This window comes from Trachurus japonicus, chromosome 18 (assembly GCF_045865225.1).
Source record: "Trachurus japonicus isolate A0001 chromosome 18, Traja_1.0".
Lineage (NCBI taxonomy): Eukaryota > Metazoa > Chordata > Actinopteri > Carangiformes > Carangidae > Trachurus > Trachurus japonicus.
The window spans coordinates 29,888,307-29,915,095 of record NC_140924.1 but is presented as its reverse complement, the minus strand read 5'-3'; the positions used below and the strand labels follow the sequence as shown (position 1 = coordinate 29,915,095).

General features: G+C 40.5%; 3 protein-coding genes across 12 annotated transcripts in view; 2 read left to right on the top strand and 1 right to left on the bottom strand.

Annotated features, from left to right (window-relative positions):
• Nucleotides 1-279: 279 nt before the first annotated feature.
• Nucleotides 280-6,360, bottom strand: plaa (phospholipase A2-activating protein). Its single transcript, XM_085806180.1, has 14 exons — nt 6,138-6,360; nt 5,514-5,707; nt 5,288-5,388; nt 4,985-5,105; nt 4,572-4,739; nt 4,344-4,479; nt 3,960-4,129; nt 3,720-3,871; nt 2,350-2,569; nt 2,176-2,241; nt 2,015-2,086; nt 1,609-1,716; nt 1,107-1,277; nt 280-964 (listed from the first exon to the last, which is right to left on the bottom strand). The coding sequence occupies exons 1-14, from the start codon at nt 6,284-6,286 to the stop codon at nt 396-398; spliced, it is 2,397 nt and encodes a 798-aa protein (XP_085662306.1). The 5' UTR covers nt 6,287-6,360; the 3' UTR covers nt 280-395.
• Nucleotides 6,361-7,160: 800 nt separating this feature from the next.
• zdhhc21 (zDHHC palmitoyltransferase 21) lies at nt 7,161-13,136 on the top strand. 2 transcript variants are annotated; one of them, XM_085759507.1, is made up of 8 exons: nt 7,161-7,260; nt 7,961-8,125; nt 8,861-8,959; nt 9,119-9,230; nt 9,621-9,759; nt 9,995-10,111; nt 11,639-11,682; nt 11,833-13,136. In XM_085759507.1, exons 2-8 carry the CDS (start codon nt 7,972-7,974, stop codon nt 11,963-11,965), a joined length of 798 nt encoding a protein of 265 aa, XP_085615633.1. In that variant the 5' UTR covers nt 7,161-7,260; nt 7,961-7,971; the 3' UTR covers nt 11,966-13,136. The 2 variants fall into 2 exon arrangements, with proteins under 2 accessions (XP_085615633.1, XP_085615634.1); XM_085759508.1 differs by having other exon boundaries at nt 7,174-7,260; nt 7,970-8,125.
• A 7,372-nt stretch (nt 13,137-20,508) lies between these two features.
• The window catches only part of LOC146969602 (nuclear factor 1 B-type-like), a 70,611-nt gene continuing 64,330 nt past the window's right edge, over nt 20,509-26,789 (top strand). For 8 of the 9 annotated variants that reach the window (XM_085759074.1, XM_085759071.1, XM_085759062.1 and 5 more), the window contains exon 1: nt 25,457-25,801. In XM_085759074.1, the coding sequence (XP_085615200.1) occupies nt 25,784-25,801 (18 nt within the window). In that variant the 5' untranslated portion in view covers nt 25,457-25,783. Of the gene's footprint in view, nt 20,827-25,456; nt 25,802-26,789 lie in introns of those variants that run through there. The other variant, XM_085759075.1, reaches the window with a different exon arrangement.

Genomic DNA, 26,789 nt, shown 5'->3' with positions numbered 1-26,789 from the left:
ATCAGCATATATTTGCTGCTTTATATATTAAATAAACTGAATATCACCAGTTAGTGTAATTTTTTTTTTTTTTGCAAGGACCCTGTGACAGCTAATTTAGGGAGGTACAAAGCTGGTTAGTATATACAGTATTTAAAAAAAGTTGGTGGGTTAGACATAAATGTATCTTTATGTAGTGTGCAGTTATTGTTTCATTAACATGTATGCATCATTGTAACAGCATTCACTCTTCAGGGTGCTTTGGAAAGGAGAGGCTAATAAAAACACAAACTACACAGATTTTATTTATCCTTTTTTTATTGCAGAGCATACAATTATTTGAGTCTCCACCACAACTGATTAAGCGGAACAGAGTGATAATAAGAAAGAAGTGCCCTTTGTTCTAATCATTTGCATCATTGTAGTTCTTTTAAAACCAACTGGCAACACTCTCCGACCTTAGGCGGATCAGACACTGATGTGTATTTGGAAATCTGAGAGTTGACCCCCAAGGAGCGAGCCAGGTCCTGGGCTGTTTGGTCTGAGGCCACAGTGGTTCCCAAGGCCACCAGCAGCCTGAACACAGCCTCCTTGTCTTGCACTGTCTCCAGAGCTCTGCTGGCCACGGACAGGCATTGGGCCTTGGCTTCCAGATCAGGTTGGCTGTGTAGGCAGCCTGCGTAGTTAAGCACCAGAGTGGCCAGGGCAATGTGGATGTTCTTATTGCACACTGTGGCCAGGTCAGCAGCACGCGACAGCACCGTTTCACGCTGTGCCATGAGGAGGGCTCGGCCATGCCTGCCAGTAAAGCAGTTACACAGAGTCCGCAGAGCCAGCATCTGATTGGCAGGGCGCCCCTCAGGCCTAATCAGGCTCAGCAGGTGGTTACACAGCTGGACTCCCTCTGCGTCTCCACAGAGGCTCTCATTAACCTGTGGGTGGCGCACCGCCAGCCTCATGATGTCCAGGACAGGAAACACTATGTCTACCATCCAAGGAAAAGGAAAGGAAGGTACAGTTAGTTCACAGTACTTTACAATACACATTGTTCACAACTTTATAGGAAACCAAAAACAATGTAAAAGGAAAATGTTATCATGATTTGGGTTAAAAATCTTTAGCTGTACCTTCAGGCCAGTGAGAGGCCTTCCAGAGTAGATTGATCTGTTGGAGGTTTGGAGGAGGTTCAGAGGAGTTTGGCCCACAGACAGACACCAGCAGCCTTTCAAGGCTTTCCAGAACTTCCTCAGAAAGCTTGTGCTCCTGAGGGGCGCCTCCATTAAGCTCCTTCAGCTTGGCTGGTGAGGAAAGAACATATCACTTATCGTGACACAGGCAGTACATTTGAAAGAACCAAGTAAAAAAGTGTGTACAATATCCTCATCAACACAACTTATAAAGCCTTTGAGGGGTAGAAAACCAATGGGTTTTTTTTTTTGCTTCGTGAGGCATGTGGTCTTGTGGGATCAGTCCCCCAACTGAGACCTTCCATTTCTAAACCAATGATTTTAACTGAGTTTCTATGTCTCGAGTAGCAATTTGGTCAATATACGGATATTGTGGAAATTTACGCTGGCTACTTTTGTAGACTGAAATTGCACATCGTTATCAGTCCATAAAAATGCTTACAGATGATCTGTGTGGCATTGGCTTGTTCAAATGTTACACCATCAGTCTTGGGGAAGTAGATGTTGGTCGCCGTCTGTCTGAGAGCTGCTGAGGAGTAGGCGCCTCCACCTGCCAGGGAGACAAGAATATGATCCACATGGTCTAATATTCAATATTAAAAGGACTGAAAACAAATCACAACTGCTTTGTTCTTTTTGTCAGATAGGAGACATGCAAATGACATGGGATAGGTAGATGTTTCTACTGGGTCGACTGCTCATGTTGTTGTTGTTTTATCAGTTAGGATGAGAAACATGACACAATGTTATCCCTGGTCAAAATTCAAGACACAAGCCTCATCATCTCATTGTCTCAGTTGTTTGAGAGTGTTATCCAAAGCTCTTTGGTTCCTCATTAAATCACTCACCTGTGAAGGGATCTGCAACACCTACGGGAGCGCTTGGGTTCGGACCAGACCCTGGGATGTAGCGGCCAGAGCCTGCACAGTAAAAAACAAAGCTGTTATAAAAAAAGAAAAACCTCTGCTAATGTAAAAATTGTGAAAAGTAAAGAGTAAAGATCTCGTACCTGTGAAGGGATCAGCTCCAAAGGCTGACCGATCATCAGAACCCCCGGGGATATACCGAGCTCCTCCTGTTCAGATGAGGACACAAAGAAACTTATGGATAGTGTCCGAAAACACAAATGAAAATATAGATAAAGTACATGACACAAGCCTGGGTGACTATCTCTTGGCCTCACCAGTGAATGGATCACCGCCAGCTGGTTGGGCTGGTCCCACCACATGACCTTTGGTGTTCTCTATGATAAAATTGGCAACCTGGTCGAGGAACATGGGGCTGAGGTCGTTCTTCTGCAAGAAGTTGTGTGCCGTCAGCCAGGGGTCCTCCGCCACGTTGTAAGGCAGCTTCATGGATGGTCCTCCCTCGTTCACGTCGATGGTGAAGACGTAGTCGTATTCCTAAAGGGGCAGGGTCAGGAGTCATCAATAGAGAGCCCTAAGCGGAAGAGAAGCTCGCCATGGGACCTCAATTCAGAAAAAAAATCTCCATGCAAGTGAATGGGAGTCAAAATTTTAGGGCTGCCCCTGACCAAAGATTTTCTTGGTTGACCAATAGTCGTCATTTATGGTGATTAGTCGACTAATCGACCCGACCCCCCCGACTATTTGGGGGCAGCCCTACAAAATTTTATTTTGTGATCTGATTGAATTGTGTCATGAGAAAAATATATGACCTTCACCTATTTAAAACATTGTGTTTCATGCCAATAAATCAGCAGTTTGTCGTAAAACGGCAACAGAAGAATTTATTTTGTGTGAAGACTGCTCTACGGACTACAGTAACAGGCAGTGGAGTAGCTGACATGGGAAAGAGCGACGTGTGGTGTGCGACGTGACCTACGCAACCTGTAGTCTTTCTGGTTATGGATTTTCTGAATTTTATTTTACAATAGTTTTACAACAAACTGACGATTTCTTGGCATGAAACGTGATGTTTTAAATAGGTAGAGGTCATATATTTTTCTCATGGCACAGTTCAATCGGATCACGAAAGAAAATTTTGAGTCCCGTTGACTTACATGGAGATTTATTCTGATTTGAGGTCCCATGGCAAGCGTTAGGGGTGGGAGAAAAAATCGATTCACATAGATATCGCGATATCTTTTTTGACGATTTTTAAATCGATTTTTTTGTTCAAAAATCGATTTTTTTTTTTTTTGAAAAAAATTTTTTTTTTGAAATTTTTTTTTTTGAATTTTTTTAAATATTGTGCAATGTGTATTTGTTAGCCTCTTTTACATACAGAGAGTACAGGCTTTGAAAAGGGTTTAAGTTCATTTTATAATGGAGTATGTTAATTTATAGGCTCCTACAGTGTTTGTGTGCAGATAAATGTTAAAAATGCGACTAAAAATCGAGAGAATCGGCAATATCGTAGAATCGCAATTTAAATCGAATCGGCATCCAAAAAATCGTAGAAGAATCGAATCGGGAGAAAAGCATATCGTCCCAGCCCTAGCAAGCGTTACTTCCTGCTTCCACTTAGGCTCTCTATGGCTGCGTTCTTTGTGCTGTGTTCTTTTCCTCTTCACTAAGCTTGTGGTCTTACCTTTCCCTCGTACATCACGCTCTTGGAAGTCTGCTGATTTGAGCCTCCAACCACGTCTCCGATCTTTACCCAGCGACCGTCGCTGACACTCCACTGATATGCCTCCACCTTCTGTCCCTCTTTAATCAGCCGTGTCTGTCCATCGCGGTTTCCTGGAGGAAGTAAGCAAAGCAGGCCGTTGTAATGGAGGGATGGTACACTTTCTTTATTAGAAAACAGTAAAAATAACTATATTCTCACCAGGCTCGTCAAGGTGTTCCCTTCCAGGAAGATCCTCCATTTTGATGTCTCCAAGGTCGCCCGTCTTAGGATCAATAGTAGCTTTGGAGAGCTCGTCTTCGAAGGCCTGTAGGTCTTCCGCACTGGCCATCCGGTCCTCAACTTCCGTAAAAACACGGATAATGCCATCGCTGTGGACAGAGAGGCAGCATCTGAGTTAGTCACAGGACTATTTACTGATTCCGATGTTCACCTGAGAATCTGCATCATGTTGTGTACTGCAGCATAAATATAGGTCAGTGGCAGCAGAAAAAGGTGTGATAATATTGAAGCTGCGACAAATGGAGAACAGATATGAGCAATGAAAGGATTATGGGCTGAGCATGCCAAATGCATTTTTATTACCTGGCCCCAACAGCTATATCCCCATTAGGTAGAATACAGCAGCACCAGACAGACTGGGCAGGCAGGCGGATGGTCTGAGAGCACTCTCCCTGCCTCCATATCCTCAAAGTCCTGTCTTCTCCTGTGCTTACAAAATCTAATGGAAAAAAAAAACATTGGTATGTGGTCAGGTTGAGTTACGAAGGAGCAGCAGGAACACATATCACAAGTCTCTTATTTTGTACACACCTTGGCCATTGGAGAAGACAGCTAAGCTGTAGATGTAGTTGGTGTGGCTGTAGTAAACCTGTACACATTCGCCTGCCACCAGCCACCTTCTAATACTGGCGTCATTGCTGCAGGAGAAGAACTCAGTGTCGCTGATCACCGCTAGTCCCCTTACACAGTCTTCATGGCCTAAAAGTGAGGAGAAAAAAAAAACAAAAGATGGTTTTAGTCATGGCTCCCACAAGTGAATAACTTCTGAATAGATAAACCAGTCAGTCCAAAATGTCCAGTTATTATAAAAGAGTGATAATAGTTACTCATTTTAAAACTATAAAGTCTAAGTAGTTCTACCTGTCGAGAGCCAGTCACAATTTTGGATGCACACAGAAACTGGAAAAATATATTGACTCATATTAACATATGCAAACACTCACCCGTAAACGTTTTCTCACATCGGCCAGCTTTCCAAAGCTTTATGGTCTTATCTGCTGATCCAGACAGCATAAGGCCTTGTTCAGGTAATATGACCACTGCCCACACTGCTGCAGAGTGGCCCTGTGGCAAAATTAACAAGCAGACAATATTATGCTCTGTTAAGATTGTAAATCAACATCAATTACTGTGAAGGTTTCATAAGTCAGTTTAAGTCTGTGTTAAAGAAAGTTAATTTAGCCAACCACCTCTTCGGGAAAGAATAGATCAGAGTATGATTTAGGATTATAGATACATCAACATACCTGCAAGGTCATCATGCACTTCTCATTGAGCCAGACTTTAGCTGTAGTGTCCCAGGAGCCACTCAAAAGTGTCCCAAACTTCCCAGATGACAGAGTGCAAACTGAGAAGATAAAAGGTTAGAGAAGCTGAAGCAAACTGCTAACATGCTTGATGTGAAACGTGGAGCCAAGAAGCTGCTTAGAGGTATGTTTATAAACTAATAATACACAATAGTGCGCGACCCACCTGTGTTTTTGTGACCCTTGAGAGTGAATAGAGGTTGTGGTTGGTCCAGTGTGAAAACACAAATGTTATTATCATTCCCACCGCTGGCAACAAGTCCTCGGGGGTATGTTTCACTGGGCGCGATGATGCACACGCAGGATACAAAATTTGAGTGGCCAGACATGCAGTGCATCTCTGTGAAGCCTTTGTCCGGGCTGTCGGAGGGAGGGACAGAGCAGAGACATCTCAAGTCAGCAGAGTTATCTGCGTCGGAACAAGCACAGCGCAGCTTTTTAGGTGTTCATAGTAACAAGACTCAGTGAACTGACGGCCAGAGTAAAGAGGAAACCCTTTGTGAACATGCTGAACTTTAGCACTACCTGCGCTGACTGTGTAAACTGACTTAGGGCAGAATGAATGACAAAGCTAATTTGAGTACACGTTAGCAAGGCGCTAATTAGCTAACTTAGCTACCGATGCCATAGTAAATTTAGAAATTGTAAATAACTTCAACGGGCGCTGTTATTGCTAGGCTACAGTTCTCGGCCAGAATACACTTCCCGAGCACACGGCTGTTCATAAACTCGCACAAATCTTAGCCAACCAAAACATTCAGTGAGTCAGTAGCAAGCTAACGCTAGCTACCTTGAGTTTGGTACCCAGACCCTTCCGGTTCGGTCTCTGGACACAGACACGAAAGCCCCCTCTGGAAAAGCAGCGGTTGCTAGTCCCCTCACGTCCATTTCGTGGCCCGGGATGGAGCACCTGAGTTTGTATGAGTTAGGCGATGCCATTTTCCCCGACAACACAACGAAAGTACAACGGTGGTGTTAATGCCGAGCGGCGTTGCTGTCAACAAACGCCAGCCGCTAGTGCTAGCGGAAGTAGAAATACGTCACTCTGATCGTTGACCCATCCCTCCCCCCTCCCCCCCTATTCAAAATAATAAAGTCATTAATTTCTTTGAAATTAAATATGCCCATTCATAAGTATTATGTTTGAGAATGTTTACTCAGAAATACATTTAAAAAATCACAGACGGAAACAAAACACACTGCCAACATAAATGTATTTACATCGGTTCACCACAAGGCGGCAGGAGATCGTTCTCCATGGTCGGCGGTGGTGCACTGCGCTCCAAGCGCGTCCACCGCGTCCACCGCCCACCTGCCCCGCTGCTGCGTCAAGCTCACAGAACAGCCGGACCACAACAGGAAACTGTTGAAAAAATAAAAGCCCTAAATTTGTTATTAAAAAAAGAAAAGAAAAGAAGACAACGACAGTGATACACAAGAATGACAACACGGTCCAACCATATAGACTGTATAAAAAAAACACGATTTTTTTTTTGTTTGTTTGTTTGTTTTTTAATTATTTTAAAGGATATCTGGAGCTGTCACCTAGTTATAACAAACAAACAAACAAAACAGTTTCTATATGGACATTAAATCTTCATATCATCTTCATATCATATGCCAATTGAGCGCACAAAACTCTAATAATATTTATGTTACATGTATAATACATGCTTATTTGTGTCGAATACGCCCCTTTTAAAATATATATATTTTATTATTACCGTATCCATTTATTTTTTGCTAGGCTATCGTCCCGTTTTAGAGTGTTTTATTTGCTATCGTAAATGAACCGGAAATGTGTGTTTTTTTCATTGCAGGTAACAAAACAGTGGTCCTGTCCAGCCCACAGGAGGCTCGGATGAGGAAGTAGCTTCACTGATACGTGCGCGGAATTGGACGGCTCCCAGAAAGTAGGTACATTTTCATTTTCTAAATGATGAAACCGCGACTGACGCTGCGTAGCTGTATTATTTTATCTGTATATGGCGGTGCGGGGTGATTTAAATGGGGGGTAAAGCCCTCTGAGGTTAGCTAACAACACAGCCAGGCTACAGAGCCAAGCCCGTCACGCCTGTCACTGGTATCAGTAGTATGAATGATGGAGCAGGCGAGGCAGTGGAATAACCAGGTTTCTAGTGCACATACTGGCAGTGATATGGATCCTGTATGTGTGAGATAAACAGATAGTGCTCACGTTGTAATACATGTAAGGTTTGTAGTGATAATTAAGGTTATTCTGATTTAAAGCTGCTTGATAACACATTATGTTAGGCCTGTGTTGATGGTTAACCTCATGCAAATCTACATAAATCATGACCTAATATTTCCTCTTCCGCACATGTCAGATAAGAGTGTCATTTCATTCATATCACTCTGCTTTGCTTATGTTCAGTAATATATTAAATCTGTTCCTGTAATAAAATGTCACTGCATTGTGGATAACAAATCATTTCAAATAACCACAAATCAATTATATCTGATGTGCACACACAGTTATGTTAAAGTATGATAACAGCCGTTACAAAATGTGCAGCGTGCTAATTAGTGCAAGACCACCTATTTATAACATTAACTAGATATTTACGTGTGTGTGTGTGTGTGTTTGTGCAGCCCCTGCAGCCATGAAACTTCGACTGCACTTCGTGGTGGACCCTATGGGTTGGCTGTGCATCAGCATGGTGTTTGGGATCTGGCTCTACAACACGTTCTTCATTCCTAAGCTGGTCCTCCTTCCACACTACAATGAAGGACACATCCCCTGGGCCACAGTTGTTTGTGAGTGTCCTTGTTTCAACTGGATCAGCTCCTCGTTGAGAGATTAGGAAAGGAGGAGTCCACTCTGTTTCTGAGGATACAGAGAAAGTCATGAGAATTTCTGTATAGAAGGAAACCATGGGCAAAACAATGATACAGCTGCAGTATCATGATTCTGGATTAGGGATGTCACGATTACTTGTTTTCACAATTAATCGTGGTATCAAACGCCACAATTATTTAATCGTAAAGATTCCTAAATACCGTTACTTTCACAAAACTTTGATGTTGGAACCTTATTGGCAGATGTGCGCAAAAATAAAGGTAAATGCACAGATACTGATCCATTTAACTAATGTAACATTGAATTGGTAGGAATTTAAATGTTAGCGTGTCATTTTTAATTAAAAAACAAAACAAAAAATCATTAAAATAAACGCAAACATTTGGTATAGATAACAATTTATGACCTGAATATTTCAAACATTTCCCCTGGGGATTAAGAATTGGTCATATATTAATAGATACTTGAGATATTTTGTGTAAACAATGAGTAATGTAATTATATTTTGAATATATTTGATTTTACACATTCATAGTGTTGTGAAATTAATTAATGCATAATAATCATAGCACCGTGATTATTTCTCTGACAATAATTGTACCAAGAAAATGTATAATCGTGACATCCCTATTCTGGATCAAAAGTGTGTGGTTCCACTCATGAAGTAAATTCCTCCTTGTGTATTTCCTCAGGTTATTACATAGCATCAGCTCTCTGCATATCGGCCCTCGTCAGAGCTTCCACAGCTGATCCTGGTCGTCTTCCTGTGGACCCCCACATACCTCACTCTGGTGCGTAAAATGAAAAAGCTCGCCTGATATTGTTCCAATGTGTCGATCATACTACAAATCTTAAGACAAAAGTTTAAAATAGCTACATAACATCTGTTTATTATTGAAATTTGTATGTTACCATTGTATGACCCTGTCTTGTTTGTCCTTATGTGACAGAGCGAGAGCACTGGGAGCTGTGCAACAAGTGCAACTTAATGAGACCTAAAAGGTCCCACCACTGCAGTCGCTGTGGCCACTGTGTACGCAGGATGGACCACCACTGTCCTTGGTGAGATTGAACTCTATTAATACATATATGGCACAGTTCTACAGCTAAATGACATCAGTAATAGAAAATAAACGTAATGTAGCCTACACAATGCTGATAGCATGCTTATTCATTGTAATTGATAGTGGCTAATAATATGATGCTAGAAATTCAAGTGCCTTTTTTTTACTCATGTGTACACCATGTGTGTGGTGAACAGCAGATACCTTGTACCATTTATTTTGTTTTTGAGGAAATCGATTATTTTCTCACAAAAGATGTTGAGTATTTGCCCAAAACGCTGTCTTTCTGGACCCTGAGAACAGATCATGTGATGATATCATATCATATCATATATATAGACATTCACAAAAAAAACACAAGGTAATTTGCAACCCTGTCTGCTTCTAGGATCAATAACTGTGTGGGAGAAGACAACCACTGGCTCTTCCTGCAGCTATGTTTCTACACTCAGGTCCTAAGTTTGTTCACCCTGGTGTTGGACTTCTGCCAATACTATTACTTCCAGCCACTGACAGAACTAGACCAGGTACGCTGCACTGCAATACAAGCAAAAGATACCCTCAGCTGACATGAAAATGTGTGTAGCAGAATGAACTATAAATATTCACTGTAATTAGTTATTTAAAGGCTCACGTGTCAGCTTTGCCAACACAGTAGAATTTTTTTAATCATATCTCAGAGGAATCGGCTCCAAGTTAATATGTGACTTAGATAGCATCGTTTAACATGAGGGGGCTGTCATTCTGTTTTTCCGCTGACAGGAGAAGTTTACGACGCGCCATGAACTCGCTCTGCTGCGAATCTCAGCGCTCATGGGTATGGTCATGTTCGGTGGCATGACTAGCTTGTTCTATACCCAGATGACGGGCATCCTGTCTGTGAGTACTTCATGATGACCAGAGGACTTATTATCCTGTTTCAAATGACCTTCTCTACTCCAACAATGCTAATGCAGTTATGTCCTCTCAAACATTTCCAACTGAACTCTTTAATGTAATTTTGTAGGATCTGAAACATAAACACGACGGTCATTATTTACAATGTCTTTGTGCTTTGGAAAGCGAGCTCTGTCTGTTCGAGTACAAAGGAGGAGGCAGCAGCAGCACACTAAGCTTTAGACGTAAAAATAAAACATTCAATGCCAGTAATGCAGGGATCAATAGAAGGAACTGAGAGAAAGTCTGGAGACTGTGTGTGTGTTTGTGTGTGTGTGAGTGTGCATGCAAGTGTGTTTGGACATCCTGTCAGAGAGCATTACATTACATCAACCTGTGATATATGAAGACTATATCCATAATGTCTTTGAAGACATAATAAGATAGTTTTATCAGGAGCTAGTCATCATTAATTCTGTCACAGTTGTAATGTGTGAGAAAATAAAAACAATTTATTACAAAAAATAATGAATGAAAGAAGCAAACTTACTGTATGTAGTCTAACCCTTTTTTCAAGAATCCTTTTACAAATTAGGTCATGTATGTATAAAAGCAAAAGAAGAAGAAAAAAATAGAATAAAATAAATTAAAGGGATAGTTTAAAATTTTGGCAAATTGGCCCATTGCCATAATCGCTATAGTCATAGCAGTAGGTTCGTTACCTTTATTTGTTGGTGTAAGCTATTTTTAGAACAGTGGAGCGGAGCGGCAGGCTGCTCAGAGCTACTGGAATTTCTTGGTTTCCCTCATCAAACTCATCAAATACACAATCCAAAAACTCCAAAACGCTCTGGTGGACAAGTTGTGAGCTGCACAATCACCACGCTATGAGATAATAACGGAACGTTACCAGACAGAGTTGTTTTAGAGGTAAATTCATGCAAAACGGCTGATGCGCATTGCCTTCATGGACAGTTTTTCAGCAAACAGTCTCTGTATTTACCTCGAACACGGCTCCGTTTCGTAACGTTCTGTTATTATCTCATAGCGTGGTGAATGTGCAGGTCAGAACTTGTCCACCAGAGCGTTTTGGAGTTTTTGGATTGTGTATTTGATGAGTTTGATGAGGGAAACCAAGAAATCCCATGAGCCTCCGTAGTGTAGCTCTGAACAGCCCCCGGCTCTGCTCCGCCGCTCTAAAAATAGCTTGCACCGACAATTAAAGTTAACAAACCTACTGCTATGACTATAGGGATTATGGCAATGGGCCAATTTGCCAAAATGTTGAACTATCTCTTTAAAATAATGGATTTACAAATATATACACACGTATCTACATTTATACATATGTAGACAAACATATATTACTGTATGCACCCACATATATACACAGACACATATACATACAGGCACTACAAGCACCTCAGATAATTAATATAGAGAAACACTGAAATGTAATGGCTGATCAATGGAGCTTTTTGTTTTGTGAAATGATCCATTGCACTGACCTTTGCTTTTCCCCCTGCACAGGATACGACCACCATTGAGAAAATGGCTCAGTTCTCAAATGAAATGTGAGTGTGCTACCAGTGTATCCCCACCACTCCAAGCTAACTCCCCTTAGCATGGCTAGAAAGCAAATGAGTGTATTATGAAAAATTATGATCTGTCCTTTTAAAATGATCAGGATGAGGATTATCTGTTCTTTTCCCTGATCTCTGCAGATATGGCTTGAAGAAATCCTGGCAGTGGGCGCTAGCTGAAGTTTGTGGCACGCGTTGGAAACTCCTGTGGCTCATACCGCTCCGGAGCAGGCAGCCGCTCCAGTCGGGCCATCTCTACCGCACCCACGTGTAGGTCGGTAGCCACACTACCTCCTGCCTGCACAGATGGTCGGGGCTGCCACCATGAAACACTGTACACACACTTAAAGAATCCATCTGCTCGCCTTCACCGTCCTCTTCTGTGCTCTGGGAACTGGGCAGCAGTCTTGGTTTGTGAGTGGATACTGGAAGCGTTTTTTTTTTTGTTTTTTTTTAATGTTTTATTTATTTAGTTTTTGTTTTCTTTTGCCTTTCTCTACGAGACCCAGACTGGCAGTAAACAGGGTCAAGATACACCTTTGGGAATGATGGAGAAATGTTGCTTTTTTACTCACTGTGACTGCTACTTTCAGCATTTGGAAACTACTTTCAATGGCTAAGTGCATCAGAAGGATGGAAGTCTTCACCTGAAAGCAGCTGGCAGAAGGGACCCCTCTCAGGTTACTTTAATCAAAAGAGCCTTCACTACTGACCTTTAATCAACTACAGACAGAACTAGGGTAACTCCAGTGTGTCTGCTAGAGAGGCAATTTTTTGTATAAAGTTTGTGCCTTGTTTCTTTTAGCCGTTGTCGTTTTTTAATTTGTCATGCATGGGCAGTGCTTTTGCTTTATGTGTTCTGGTTGGTGATCTTCCAGTTGGCAAATTCCTTGTGAATAGTTAAGGGATCTTTAAATGGTGATCATATGATGATTGATGAATGTTTCCTTGCTCTGCTCTGTGATCATTTTATCCACAAAGTGATGTATTAATGAAGCATGGCCACAGAACAAAGGTGATAACTTGAAGAATGATGAGCAGCCGGTTATGAAGATAATGTGCAGTAACAGCAGACAGTGAACACATCACGATGCCACGGTGCAACTAGAATCTAGAAGTTGATGCTATTAATCGTAGGCTGTTTGTGTCGTTGTATAATCAAGTTACTCTGCGTATAACAAACATTACAGTCTGTTAATATCCTGACCTGTCGTTGTTGAAGGGGTTCTATGTCATATACTGCCTTCAAAGATCACTTAAACCTCTCAGCTGAGTAGTTTAACATTTTGGGATGTTGGTTCACTCTGTTTCTTGAGAGTTAGCTGAAAGGATCAATACCTCACATGTCTGTCAGCCTGCAGCTGATTAGCTTAGCTTAGCATTAGGAATGCCAGAAAGATGGCAGTTCCCTTGATATACGTACTTCATAGTTTTTGTACAGATTTTTTTTTTAAAAACAAGCTATAATAAATTAGTGAGTGAGCTGTTGAAAAGCAAACAGTTTTCACCTACAACAGAGAAATAACTTTCCAATCATAAAGCTAAGCTAAGCTAAGCTAACTAGCTGCAGGCTGTAGCTCCTCATTAACCAAACAGACATGAGAATGGTATCAACCCTCTCATGTAACTCAATGTAAGAGAGCAAACAGATGTGTGACCTGTTGATCTTGAACCTGCTGTATCAACCATAGCACTTAACAAAGCGTTGCCACAGATGAACAAATCATTCTTTTTATCCTGCTGATAAAATCATTTGTGGTTTCTACTTCTCATGTTAGTGCTGCAGCGGACATAGTTAGGTATTAAAACGTGTATGAAAAAGTAACCCAAACACAAGGAGGTTAGTTGCCACTTGACACAGCAATCAAAATGTATTTATGGTGATTCTGCTATAACTCTATGGTACTGATGAGAGATTTTATTGAATTCTTTAACAGGAGGAGATGATTCCGTGCATAATGACGTTAGCATAGCGTGGTTGTCATCGACTATAATGCTTGGCAATCCTTCAGCCTGTATGTAATCAAAGCTTGCAATGTGCTGGAAACGTTAGTTAGTTTTTCAAAAATAGCTCCAAGTGCCTGTCCAGGTCTTGTTTTTTACTCTCACGGTACATCCTAGTCATGTCGTTCTCCATACAAGCCAAAGACCGGGGGGAAATGTTGCAATAGTCAGCAAAGCATTCAGTCAATGCATGTTTTATCAAACGACCGAAGGTAGTGGTTCGATCTTATGCACTGATTTTTCACATTAGCACACGGCCTGCTTTACTGCATCGATATTGGAAGCAAGTCTTCACTTGAAGTTCTTATATTTGTCGTGTATCCTTTGTTTTATTCATAATCAGATTTTATTGTTTTTTTACATTTGCATGAGTGTGTGTTGATAACTTTGCTCAGTGGTTTTTTATAACTCAGATTCAGGTTCTTGGATGTTTGTATTTAATTTTTTGTGGTTTGATAACGGGTGGGTATTATATGTGTGTGATTGGCAGTAAAAGAAGGGGGTACTACTGATGAATCTCATTTACTGTTTGTTTTTATATCATTTTTGAAAGCAATAAGCGTTGTGTGTCAGTAAAGCCATCTTTATTGTTAGTGAATATCTGATATGTATTGTAAAGTATATAAAGTTGGATCGATGGGATTCACTCTTGACTTTCTAACCACTAATCCTTTCGTAGCCTCAACCAAGATGAATACTACTGTAGCTGCTGTGTGTAGTTGTTAGTGACGGGCTAACCGAAAGGCTCCAATTCAGGCGTTGAATCAAGAGCTGCAGGAGACTGGAGGTGTGAAGATTTCAGAGAAGCTGTGCTCACTCACTTCCCTCCATGGCCGCTATCTGGCATCCCCCAGGGCTCTCTGTTTGGACCCGTGCTCTTTTGTTCCACAATGTTCATTTGCTGGTTTTTGGAATGTGTTATCGAGCTTTATTTTTGTTTGATTCATACCTCAAACGCTGGAACAGCCAAGTTTTGTGAATTAAATGAATACACCATATAACATCCATTTCTTTAAGTGTAGAAAGCCCTGTGGAATAATCTGTTAATTATCTCAGAAAAGTGTATTAATTGTGATTATAGAACATATCATATAATATCACAGGTATTCATATTCTAATAAATTAGATTCTGAATAAGTCTGAGCTTGTTTCTCCTTTCTCAGATTGCTATTTAGCAACTTAAATACTGACTGCAGGAGAAGCTTCTATGATCCTGTGGTGGAGACCTCCAGTCTTGTCACCACCACACCATAGACCTGTAAAAGTTATCAGACGTTCATTCATTCATTCATTTTTTATACCGCTTATCCTGCACTAGGGTCACGGGTGAGCTGGAGCCTATTTATCAGACAAGTTAAAACATTTAAATACGAGTATAAACATCTCAAACTCTCACATCTTGAGGTAATCAACCCGATATCATAAGAGAACAAAAGGCTGTTTCTTCTTATCTCTTCTTAATTGTTTTTATCTCCATAGTATGTTGACACTTGTAACAGGCTCAAGGAGTAAAAGTCAAAGTTATGGAGGCTGAGAATTACTATTCTACAATCAATTAAAATGTTATCTCAAGATCACTGGTTGATTTGTCTCTTCATGTGAAAACAAAAGGCAGATGTCTCTATGTAAAGTCACTGGATGATTATAATGAGTGTCTGGCTCATTTGATCACACGTCAATTCAGCCTTCTCCATCACTGTCATGACTGTTCATAACTAAATTAAGGCATAAATGTGTAGATTTGTTCACCACATTCATCTGACACTTAAGGGATATGACCAAACAACCCTTTGTTTCATGCGATGACAGATTGAGTATCTGGTTAACTCCAGGTAACAAAGATCTTTTTTCAAGATCAATTAATGTAGGATAAATGAAGAGAAAACAAGCTCAAAGTAACCAGACAATTAAAGCAGAAGTAAGTGGTCCGGTCGTTTTCGCTAATGCTGCGTTCCAGGCAGGCTTTTGAAATAGTAAATTACAGCTTCAAGTCACAACTTACGACTCTGTAGCGTTTCAGGCAACCCACTCGTGTTTTTCCGACCTGTTTTACCGGTGAAAGTCACTATAACGGCCACTCGTAACTTCCGACCAGTGAACTCGTACCAGATCGAACTGGTACCACTTCACGGTCGGAAAAATACGAGTTTCCTTGAACGCACCATAACAGTCCTCGTCGCTACGTCACCACATTCACGGCGTTCCTTGGCTGCACACACAGCCCTGCATGCCGTTCTCTCTCCTCATTGGATAAAAACTGTAGGATACGATAAATGTTTTCTCTTCGGCTCAGAGCAGAGCAGAGGGACTGAGAGACCCGTGTTTCGGTCCAAACACTCTATGTAAGTGATTGCTGTCGGAAGATATAACTATTTAAGACTTATATTAACACAAATATATCACTTACTTCTGCTTTAACTTCATCCTGCTTTGAAAATGTAACTGCAAGTTTGATCATTCTCAGCTCCCGTACACGTAATGACAGCAAACAAACCACATAGTTATGCTTCGACTCACTGTTCAGCTATGAATCCTCCCCAACAAGTTAGGTGAAGTCTTATCAGCATGAGTGAACTTGTTTATCAATAGCACACATGTTGGTTCTGCATCCTATGTGATATTATTAGTCTGGTTCATGTATTAATGTTATTTGTGTTGTTATTATTATTCTGGCTCTGATGATAAGTCAAAATTAGCTGTTGATAAGTGATAACATCAAACAGTTATGGAAAAATCGATAAAACAATATTAAAATTAAAAAACAATTTTTCTCATTTCCAGCCAATTTTCAGTAAATGTCTGACTGGGTAACATCAAAGTCAGTCTGCATGAATGCTTAGCGCACTGTTTGTTTCTCTCAGTACAATTACACTGCACACAATAAGAGCCTACGGCTGCTTCACTTGTCTCACACCAAATGGTCATTGTCCTGAAAAGTTCTTAAGTCTCAGTGAGGCGTGTGTAATGTGTGCACGATCCGTGAACACAATCTATATGTGTTGTCTAAAATGGTTACATGTTTTTAACATTTTCTGAACACACACACACGTACACAATGGCACTGCATTGCCCTCGGCAACCCCGAGTGACTTGGGCTTCACCAGCCAAAATCTTGACCTGTCACAACAGTGTTGTCCCAGTCCACTTGAGATGAGGTCAAGTTTGTTTATTTGTTATGTCACAGTTATCTTACAGTGATGTACTGGTAAATGATGGTGTCACAACACATTGCTAGTAGCTGGGTGACAGCTGTCATCATGAAAGGATAGCCCACTGGTTAAGGGTTAATAGGTTCATTCAATTTGTCTTTATATTACCTATATTAGGATTTTAAAAAAATAATAATATCAATATCACAGATAGGAAATGCCTTCTTAAAGTGTCAAATAGTTATAAATGTCATACTTTTAATTGTGTTATACCACAATGATCATTCTGAATATATGATCCTGTTGTAGTGCTTTGTATTTTGCAGGATTTCATTTAAGGACGTACAGACAATTTCAGCGAACAGAGATAAATATGCTTATTAACACATGGCTATGTCCTTCAATTAACCCGTTTTAATATCAGTCTCTGCTGCCTGTGTCCCAGCCTGTGTCTTCATCACCCTGAAAAGAAAAGATTCTGCAAATACAATAGATTTAATACCCACATTAGTATTTGTAATAAAAACAGTTCAAACCCCAGTATGGTGTAATGTGCCTGGGGTGAAATTTAATTTGTTGGTTTGCGCTTCGGGATGATAAAAATTTAAGGAGTCCAGTCTAGATAATAGCAGCCCGCAGCAGCCTGGGTTGCAATGTGCTCCTAATCTCTGGCAATTGGTTGGTCAACTGGACTAATTAAATAAGTGACCACCTGCTAGTTTTACAGTCTATGACATCTGGCTGAACAAAAGAAATAATTAGCCACATGCTTCATAAACATAAACTATGCTCGGAACAGTTATCTCTCAAGAACAAGGCTGTTTACCTGTCTAGGATTGGAGTTAGTGGCTTGGCGTGTTCTGCTGCCATTTTGCCAAGCCTAGACAAGGATTAAGTCTACGCTATGGAAAATACAATTCATCATCGGCTCACTAATTATGAGTAGCATGATCATTTTTAGATTTCTATCCATATGGGCCATATTTCCTATATGATTTGATGAGTAGGATCATCCCCAAGATTAGCTATACTTTGCTTTGATGCCCTTTTTTGGAGGTAAGGATCCTGACAAAAAGTTGGGCTGTTGTGGTTGGTGATTCTCTACATTTGGGAATTTCTTATGCTTTGTAAACATAAAAAGGCACATTTAAACGACCTTGAAGCTCTTTTTAGATCTTAAATTTGGATTTCTTTCTAAATGTCCACTAAAGATTTGATTAAGTTAAAAAAAACATTATTTTCTATATTGTTTCAAATACATGATTAGATTTATCAGGTCAGTGATCGTCATGTGAGTGAGTTGCCAGTGGCAGGTGTCAGCTACTTTCCTCCATTTTCAGCTCCACAGCTGAACTTTCTGAACATGGAGGTATTGATTGGCCTATTGATTTTCAAATAAGCTCTCATAGTAGAAAGTAGAAATCCAATTAAAAATTGAACTTGAAACAGTTAATCCAATCAAGACGATGAAATGTATCGATTTTACCCTCAAAATCAATAAGGTGCATGCGGCTCTGGTGTATGAGCTCGGCCTCCAACATTTGCCTTTCTCCAAAGTCGTGGAGCACATGTTTGACACCAGCTCAAGGCTGTGTCAGAAATGTTTTATTTTATTTTATTTCATTTTATTTTTCTAACTGTTCCTTTTTATTCATTCAAGTGAACAAATTCTGGGATTTGTTTTCATTTCTCATCATTAGAGGTCTCACATAGCCCACTGCTGTTTGTGTAAAAACAGTAATAATTGCAATCCACTGTATTTAATAGGGCTGGGCCAAAAAATCGATTTTTATATTAATCGCGATTTTTTTCTTTTTTTTGGGACAACCGATCTTTATTGTACGATCATGTATTCTGTGCCATTACACTCGACAAAGTCAAACCGGCCTGTGAACAAACGAACACAACAGACAAACTGATGTGATGTGTGTATTGTTTTTTGTAAATATGACTTATGATGTATTATCAAGTGTTTGGTTCAACCTGCTCTTGTTTAAGGAAAGAAAATCACAATAATTGAGGTATAAAATCACAATACTTGGTAAAATCGAATCGCAATACTTGTTTAATCAGAATCGCAATTTAAATCGAATCGGGACCCAAAAATCGTTAGAGAATCGAATCGGCACAAAAGCATATCGGCCCAGCCCTAGTATTTAATCAATGCACTTTACTGTGTCCTTATTTGTAGTGAAAAAGGGTATATAATGTATAACAAAGGTTTGCATTTGGGTTCATATGGATGAAACATAGGTTAAAAGAAAAAAAAAACACACTAGCACACACTATTTTATAATTTTTTTCAAAAATAAAGTTTCAGAATAACATGTGGAAACATCACAGGGTAAACTGCTCCTATGTCTAGATGCTGATTATAATACTATGTACTTCCTCCATATTGTTGTATATTATGAACCACAGTGCTCACGTAGTAGACCTTCCATATGTTCCCTCCGTCAGATCCATTTTCCTTGTTCTGACATTTGGCTTCCATGATGAGTGTGGAGTGCTTTATTGTTTTCTCTGTTTAAGAACCAATTCAATTAGCCGGCGCCTGATTAGGCTCCTAATTAGTGCTTTATTAATGTCAGGTGTGCTGAAAGGTCAGCTCTGAACAGGTCCTCATTAAAAAGCAGCTATACGGAGCAATCAGCTGCAGGACTAACATAGGCTACAGCCTGTTGTTTTTACTCGACAGGTGCTCACTTAGTCCTGCTGCTGCATCCTGCTCTCGCTTTTCATTTCATTTTTCACTTTTGTGTAGATTTAACCCCAAGTGCTTGTGACTTCTGAGCTGCAGCGTAATCAAACGAAGCCCTTGTCTTCATTTTCCACTGTTTTTTTCTCTCCTTCTTCTTGTTGTAACTAATGCTAAGTAACTGCTGCTAAGTCCACCCACTGTCCCTGTGGGGAAATCCAGCTGCCACCGAGCGGCCTCAGTGAGGAGGATTGGAATGTGGCAGGGGGAGAAAAGGTCTTTTGAGCTGGCATTCAGATAACATTTACATGGACACGCCAAACGTCTTCATTCATGGATCAAAATACAGGCTGATCTTCCACCGGAGCCCTGACACTGAGGGCACATTTAATGCAACAGTTCCCTGGAGGACTACTTGATCTTCCCCGCTGGTTGAAAGGTAACAGAGTGAGTGAATTAGAACAGTCATTTTCAGTGACCCTTGAACAAAACCCCTGCAAGTTACAGTGCATTTTAATATGCAGAAGACAAGAGGCTCCTGGTGACCTTTAGTTCAGTGTGATACTGAACCGCCCCGGCTCTGCAGCTAGTTTTATTAGTCACACAAAAACAAAGCTGATGAGGCTGAAACCGAGAGATGGATCCAGGCCAAACGTCAGCACTGTCCCACAATTATCTTGTCTCTGACTCAATATTACACAAGAATGATGCTCCTGTTCTCAGCCAGTTCAAAATTAAAAAAGATGAGTGTGCTTGTTTTCACATAATCACATCTCCAGCAGAAAATCCTGATTCTTTACAGTCTGTCAAAACAAAAACGAGATCTAAGATTACGATAATTACCGCATACTTGACACAAAACGTATTTCCATGTTGTTGTGATGGATCTTCGCATTAACTGTAACTTCCAGCACTTTGTAGAACAAGTGTAAAAGAGGGAGAGAGGGGAGGGAGGGAGGGGGGAGAGAGCGAGGGGAGGAGGTTAGAGTAGGAGGGGGATGGTGAGGGTTGCAGGGTCATGGCTCTTGTAATTACCACAGTCAGGTTCAAGTCCCTGGTCAAGCTGTTGCTGATTTTTTTTTTTTTCCCATAATGCAGTGTTGTAAAGGACCGGCCTTCATGTGACACAGCATGCCTCCACTGATGCCCTTTGATTAGGTGTCTTATCTTCCAACCGGGCTGCATCCGATGAGAGCCGGGAGCACAGTGATGGCTGGGAAACTCACAGAGAGGTCCATTAAATGGCAGCTTTGTTATGACATGTCAGCCAGGACGTGGTGGATGGTAAGTGAAGCTCTTTTGTCATCTTTTCATTTGTTGTCAACATCACAATTGGGCAAAAATCAACTTCAAAAAGGCAGATTTTTTTTCTTGTAATAATAAAAAATATAAATCTAGTGCCACAATTGCAGACATTTGATATTATTTTGGAAATTGTGACTGAAAAATCCTGTCTGAAACTGTGACTCTGTCTGATTAAGCTCAACATCATATCCTTCTGACAGCCCTCTCAAAATTGAATTTACCTGAGGTGCCATCAGTTTTTATTGCTTTTGGGATTTTGTTTTGTGTCATTATCTGTGTCTGTGCCCAGGACATGTTTCACCATATTTTCTTTAGCATAGAGAAATAATGTAGAAAATGTTTCATAGTGAAAGATTTTGACTACATCACTAATTAGCTCGTCAAAAGCTATTTGTTTTAAATTATATTTTCTGGAAATAATTGTACATTCATTTCTAAAGAACTGTGATTCTGAAGGCCAGAGGTTAACTTGTATCTTTGATCATGTAATTAAGTTATAATTCAATATGACTGCAGAAAATCAAAGATTTTAAAGTTGATGAGAGCTGAAAATAAGCTATGAAAATAAAATATATATGTGGTAAGAGAGAATAACTAAAGGAAGCATTCAGTATGCCTTAAGTATAAGAGCATTCCTCAAGTGCACCTCTCTGTGCACCCTCCGCAGTGTTGATTTGATAGTGTGGAACAAAGAGCCCTTGTCCAGCCCGCGCCTTTCCCATGCTGAAGAGGCAACACAGCCTGACATTTCTCTCTGAATATTTATTTACATGTCAGACTACAGGCGCGCTTTTATTGTGCTCCATCTCCAGGGTTTAGAGCCAAGGTCTGTCCGTCCGTCACCATGCATATGAGCTGAAAGAAATGACTCTTTCTTTCCAGGTCATGCTCCTGCTGGTTGATTTTATCCTGGATTCATTCATGTCTGATGTCAGTGTGTACATGGCAGCCATGCGTGAATGTTATTCTAGGGATATTAATTAGCTTGCATGTATTAAATGTGGGGACTTTGGTGCATTTAGCTGTTGCTGTTTTAAATGAAGGACAGGACAGAACAGAATCAGCTCAGATTTTCAAATCGGTGGTTTCAAATAAAGACAGAGCCTCTATGCTTTCAAGAATTCTGTGGGGATTTTAAGAGCAATTTCAGTGAGCAGGGGACAGAACACGATGTGAGGCACTTCATGACCAGAAACAGCAGTTAATTAGAAGTTCATCTTAAAGGTTAGATTAGAGGGATTTAGGCAGGGACTAACTGATCCGCTGTCATCTGATGAAAAGTTGCTCACAGCCATTATGAAAAGCCCATAGGAAATGGTGCAATGATAGGAAATTGCATCACACAGACTGAAGCGCCTATAGAGTGATTATCAATCTAACCTTAGAGGAGAAGGACGTCCAGATCACATTATATGTGATCATAAGGGAAACTCTCAGCTAATACTAGCAGCAACCTTGTAGTTGTACTATCATTAAAGATGTAAACATTTTGAGAATGATCAGAGCTTGTATTTTCTGAGCTTGTATTCTTCTCAAATACACAATCCAACAACTCCAAAACGCTCTTGTGGAGAAGTTGTGACCTGCATTTGCCACGCTATGAGATAATTATGTAACATTACGACACATAAAGCAAATTCTCAGAACTATTTGCACTTTTGAAATCACTCCGCTGCCTTGTCTGGAATGTAGTTCTGGCTACGTGTAACGGAGGTGCACTCACTCACCCATAAAGGACGTGCTAACCAACTTGCCAAGTGCTCAGTGAGCTCTTGGCGAAACGGTTAGCATCGTCGCCTGCGGTGCGGGAGACCAGGGTTTGAACCCCACCTGGGGCAGTCAATACTGAAACACAACGCAGAGGGCCAGATATGACATTGGCTACATACGCATTTGCCTCAAAAACAACTTTGTCTCGTAATGTTACGTTATTATTTCATAGCGTGGTGAATGTGCAGGTCACAACTTCTCCACGAGAGCATTTTGGAGTTGTTGGATTGTGTATTTGATGAGGGACAGGGGACCTGTACCATTCACCTCCATTGTGTTCACTGAGCAGCATGCTTCTCTGCCCGCGGAGCTCAAAACAACATGCACCAATAATTACAGGTAATGAATCTACTGCTATGACTATCGGGATTATGGCAATAGGTGAATTTTGCCAAAATGTTGAACTATCCCTTTAAGTGCCAAACACACTGATATAATGAATGGTGCTACTTTAGAGTTCATTCATTCAGGTCTATTGCCACCTAATGGTATCAAAGATGTTGTTATGACTGCTGGCTCACTGTGCCACTGCCATGTCTACTAGGACACTTGAGGAACAGAGGAACAGCTGTGCCCTTACTACAAATAATTTCTTCTCCCAACATGATATCAGCAGCCTCTGCTGTATCTGTCAGTGTTGATATTTTGGTAATGAAACAGCACTTTCTTCTGCCAATTATGGCTGTGTTAATACGAACCTTCATAGGGTTGCACAAGTGTTTGACAAGTAAAGGAAAAGAGGAAATAAACTTTATGATTCTACTCTAGGTGTGTGTATAAGTTGTGTTGCCTGTGCGCTGCTGAAACATATCTACTGCAACATGTAGCTACAGGACCCCAGGTTGAATTCTCCAGTGGGTCCCTATCAAGCAACTAGCAGTCCTGTCTAAAGCCACATGGGGGCAGCAGATCCTCATTCAGAGGGCTGAATCTGTGGGGGCTCATGCCATCAGCATCATTAGACTGGAACGATTTAATGTTGGATAAATAGAAGCACAGAAACTATGGAGTTATTGTGTGTGATAGCAGTCAAGTCTTTCGTGGCCATGACCCATTAACATTTAAATAAAATACAAGGTGGTAAATCTGAAAGTAAAACTGATTATATAAACTGAGTGTGGATGCATTGAGTGTACTTTAAATTTCTATTTCATCAGGGTATAAATGAATGTTTTAAAAATGTTATAGTCAAAAGGACAGGATTTGCTTTATGCCACCAAATGGCCTTGCCTCAAGACTGTCACTCAAAGACTTGGCACAGCAACAGCATCAGACTGAATTTATCGTTGAAATGATCATTGATTAGCTCTTTATAATCATTTGGACATGACAGGACTACACAACAGCCATGGCACATTTAGAAATTGGGAATAGTGTGCTCATATCGTGATCATGATGATAAAAGAGAAGGAAAATCAGTTGTAGACAACCCATTCAATGATCACATTTTCTGTTGTAGCTATGTTGGCTCGCAGTAATGGACACCCAGTGAATGATTATTCAGCGCAAGGTTACCCTTTTAAAATATTCTATCAGTCAACTCTTCTGGCAATATTGAACCATTATTACTATTGCCTTCCACAGCACTGCCATTAGGGCTGTTACTATTACAACACTGCTCACAACTGCTGCTAATACTGTTATTGCTGTTAGACTAATGTTATGGGTATTACTTAATGAGCACTTAAAAACTGATATGTACTGAAGTAGGAGCCATATCAGTGTTTTCATTGCTATTTTTGTGGCTAATATTTGACTGAATTACATAATGACAGTTATATGATACTCTAGGAAGCTAAGAGTAAATAAAATAAGCAGCATGATACTGGGATAACTTAGAGACTTGGTGTTTAGGAATCACAGTTATTTCTTCAAAAATGACTTTTATGTGTAACATTACAGCTACATGAAAATGTTGGTACAGTCACATGTGGAGAGAATATCAGACAATGGTAGCAACTTATGACCACAGTAAGTAATAATAATAATAATAATAATAATAATAATAATAATAATAATAATAATAATAATAATAATAATAATAATTCTCTCTTACTGTGTATGAGCCGTAATTACTGCAATGTGGTGATTTCCACCATCAGCCAGCGGCTGCATCGCTATTCAGCATTGACTGTCCAGCTCTGTCAAACCCCAAACAGCACGTCAGAGGAGCGGAAATGAGGGGCCCAGGGTAGAGAGTCCCGGGGCCACTGCTGCTGGCCAATGAGAGGCAAGAATGCAAACACCATTACAAAACTGAGCTGCGTCAAGCTGCGGAGAAACAGGCAGATAATACCCGGAAAACGTGGCTGGGAAAATTCAAAATAAAAGGCCCAATTTGTTATGCACGTGGGTTAGAAAATAATGTATTTTGGTGTCACCACAAGTTATTAAAGTAATTTGAGCGGGAAACATTAAATAACATGGGTATAGCCGACATGCTATGACATAACATTACAAAACCAAAACTTAAAGCCAGCTAAACAATGTGCAATGAAAAACCATGGGAGCTAGCCTCTCATTGTTTGGTGGATATCAAACCGATTAAACGTGCTTCCATCTAAGGGATCACGTTCTTGTAAAGTTAATACAACAGTTACACCTTATAAAAGGGAGTGTCTAAATGCCTACCCTAGATTTATTTAGTCCATTAAAAATGGTAACTCGTAATAAATACTTACGTTTCATTTTTAAACCATGGCATAAACAGAATCACTTCTTTCTTTGAACATGTCCGCGGGCTTTTACGTCGAAAAGCCCAACCGGAAGTGGTGTCACTAGAAGTGTGTCCGGCTTGGCGCGGAGCGCTGAGAACCGGGGGGGCGGCAGTTAGTCAGACAGTGAAAGTGAAGGCGGAGACCAACCCAGTGCCGAAAACTCAGCCTCTTCTGGATCACGTTCAACTTCACTGAACAACCCCAAAAAACGATCCAAAAAAGTAAGACTCGAAGAGGAAGGAAGACAAGAAAAAAAAGAGAAAAAAACGCGAGGTGCTCCTAACTTCTTTTCACCGCTATCTGCCAAGAATTGTCTTCCGGTGTTGACTTTTTTCTTTTTTTTGCGAGCACTGCAAGAGAAAACCCTCCAAAGCACAAAGTTGAACGTGAGAAATGTGAAGCTACCGGCTTGTGTGTTTCAACCAGGCTCCAGGATTCCCTATTAATCCATGCAGTACAGTGCAATGGTACGTGAACATGGATATTATTGCTTTCAAATGTTGTGATAACGGTCTTTGTGATACCATTTTTTTCTTTTTTTTTGTGATATTCTGTCCTGTCCTCGCGACGATTGAGAAATGTGGAGAAGTGGGTTAACTTAACACGGACCACAACATTGGCACGGTCGGGCCAAAATTGTACTAAACTTGGCACAGATTCTCCAGCAGCCTATGTTAACATCCCATTCCCCTTAATTTGGCAAATGAACTCTATGTGGACTGTTGACAGCTCTGTGGGACACACGCACACACACTCATCCACACACACACTCACACACACATATTGCAGCCACAGAGTAACAATGTTTAACCTCCAGTCCTTTTTAAGCATTAAAGCAGCAATGTTACAACACACACATAACTGAGTCATGAGGGCTTTACAGCTCCTGCAGGTGCAGGGTTAATGGGAGAAAAATGGATTTATAAACAATTAAAAACTATTTGCAACGTGCCAAAGTTTCAATATAGATATCTTAATAACAATCCTTAAGTAAACAATGAAATTAATGAGAATAAAAATACCTATTATTTGTATAAAATTGGCCTTATCTTCTATCTCAGGTGCTATTTATCTGATCAGAACAGATTCCAGGAACTTTTCTTTATCTATATATCTATATATATAAAATGTTAAGGCAGAAAAAAAGAGCTGATGATCCTGTCATTATGTGGCAAAAGTAAAGTAAAATAAGAGCCGCTGTTTGTTTTTACTGTGAACCACAGACACCCCGTTGAATTATCTAAACTGGAAAAAGGAGTAAAGCGCGTGTTGTTGACAGGGAGCTCGGGGTGAAGGGTGCCAGATCCGCGGAGGGGGAATTTATTTTTTTCCCTTTTCCGCGTCTCTGTGACCGAGGCTGTGGTCCAAAGTCCCCGAGGCTCTTGTAATAATTCTGCTGCAACGAGGAGGGCGAAATGAATTGTACGCTGTGTTTTAAGATAGACAAGGAGGAGA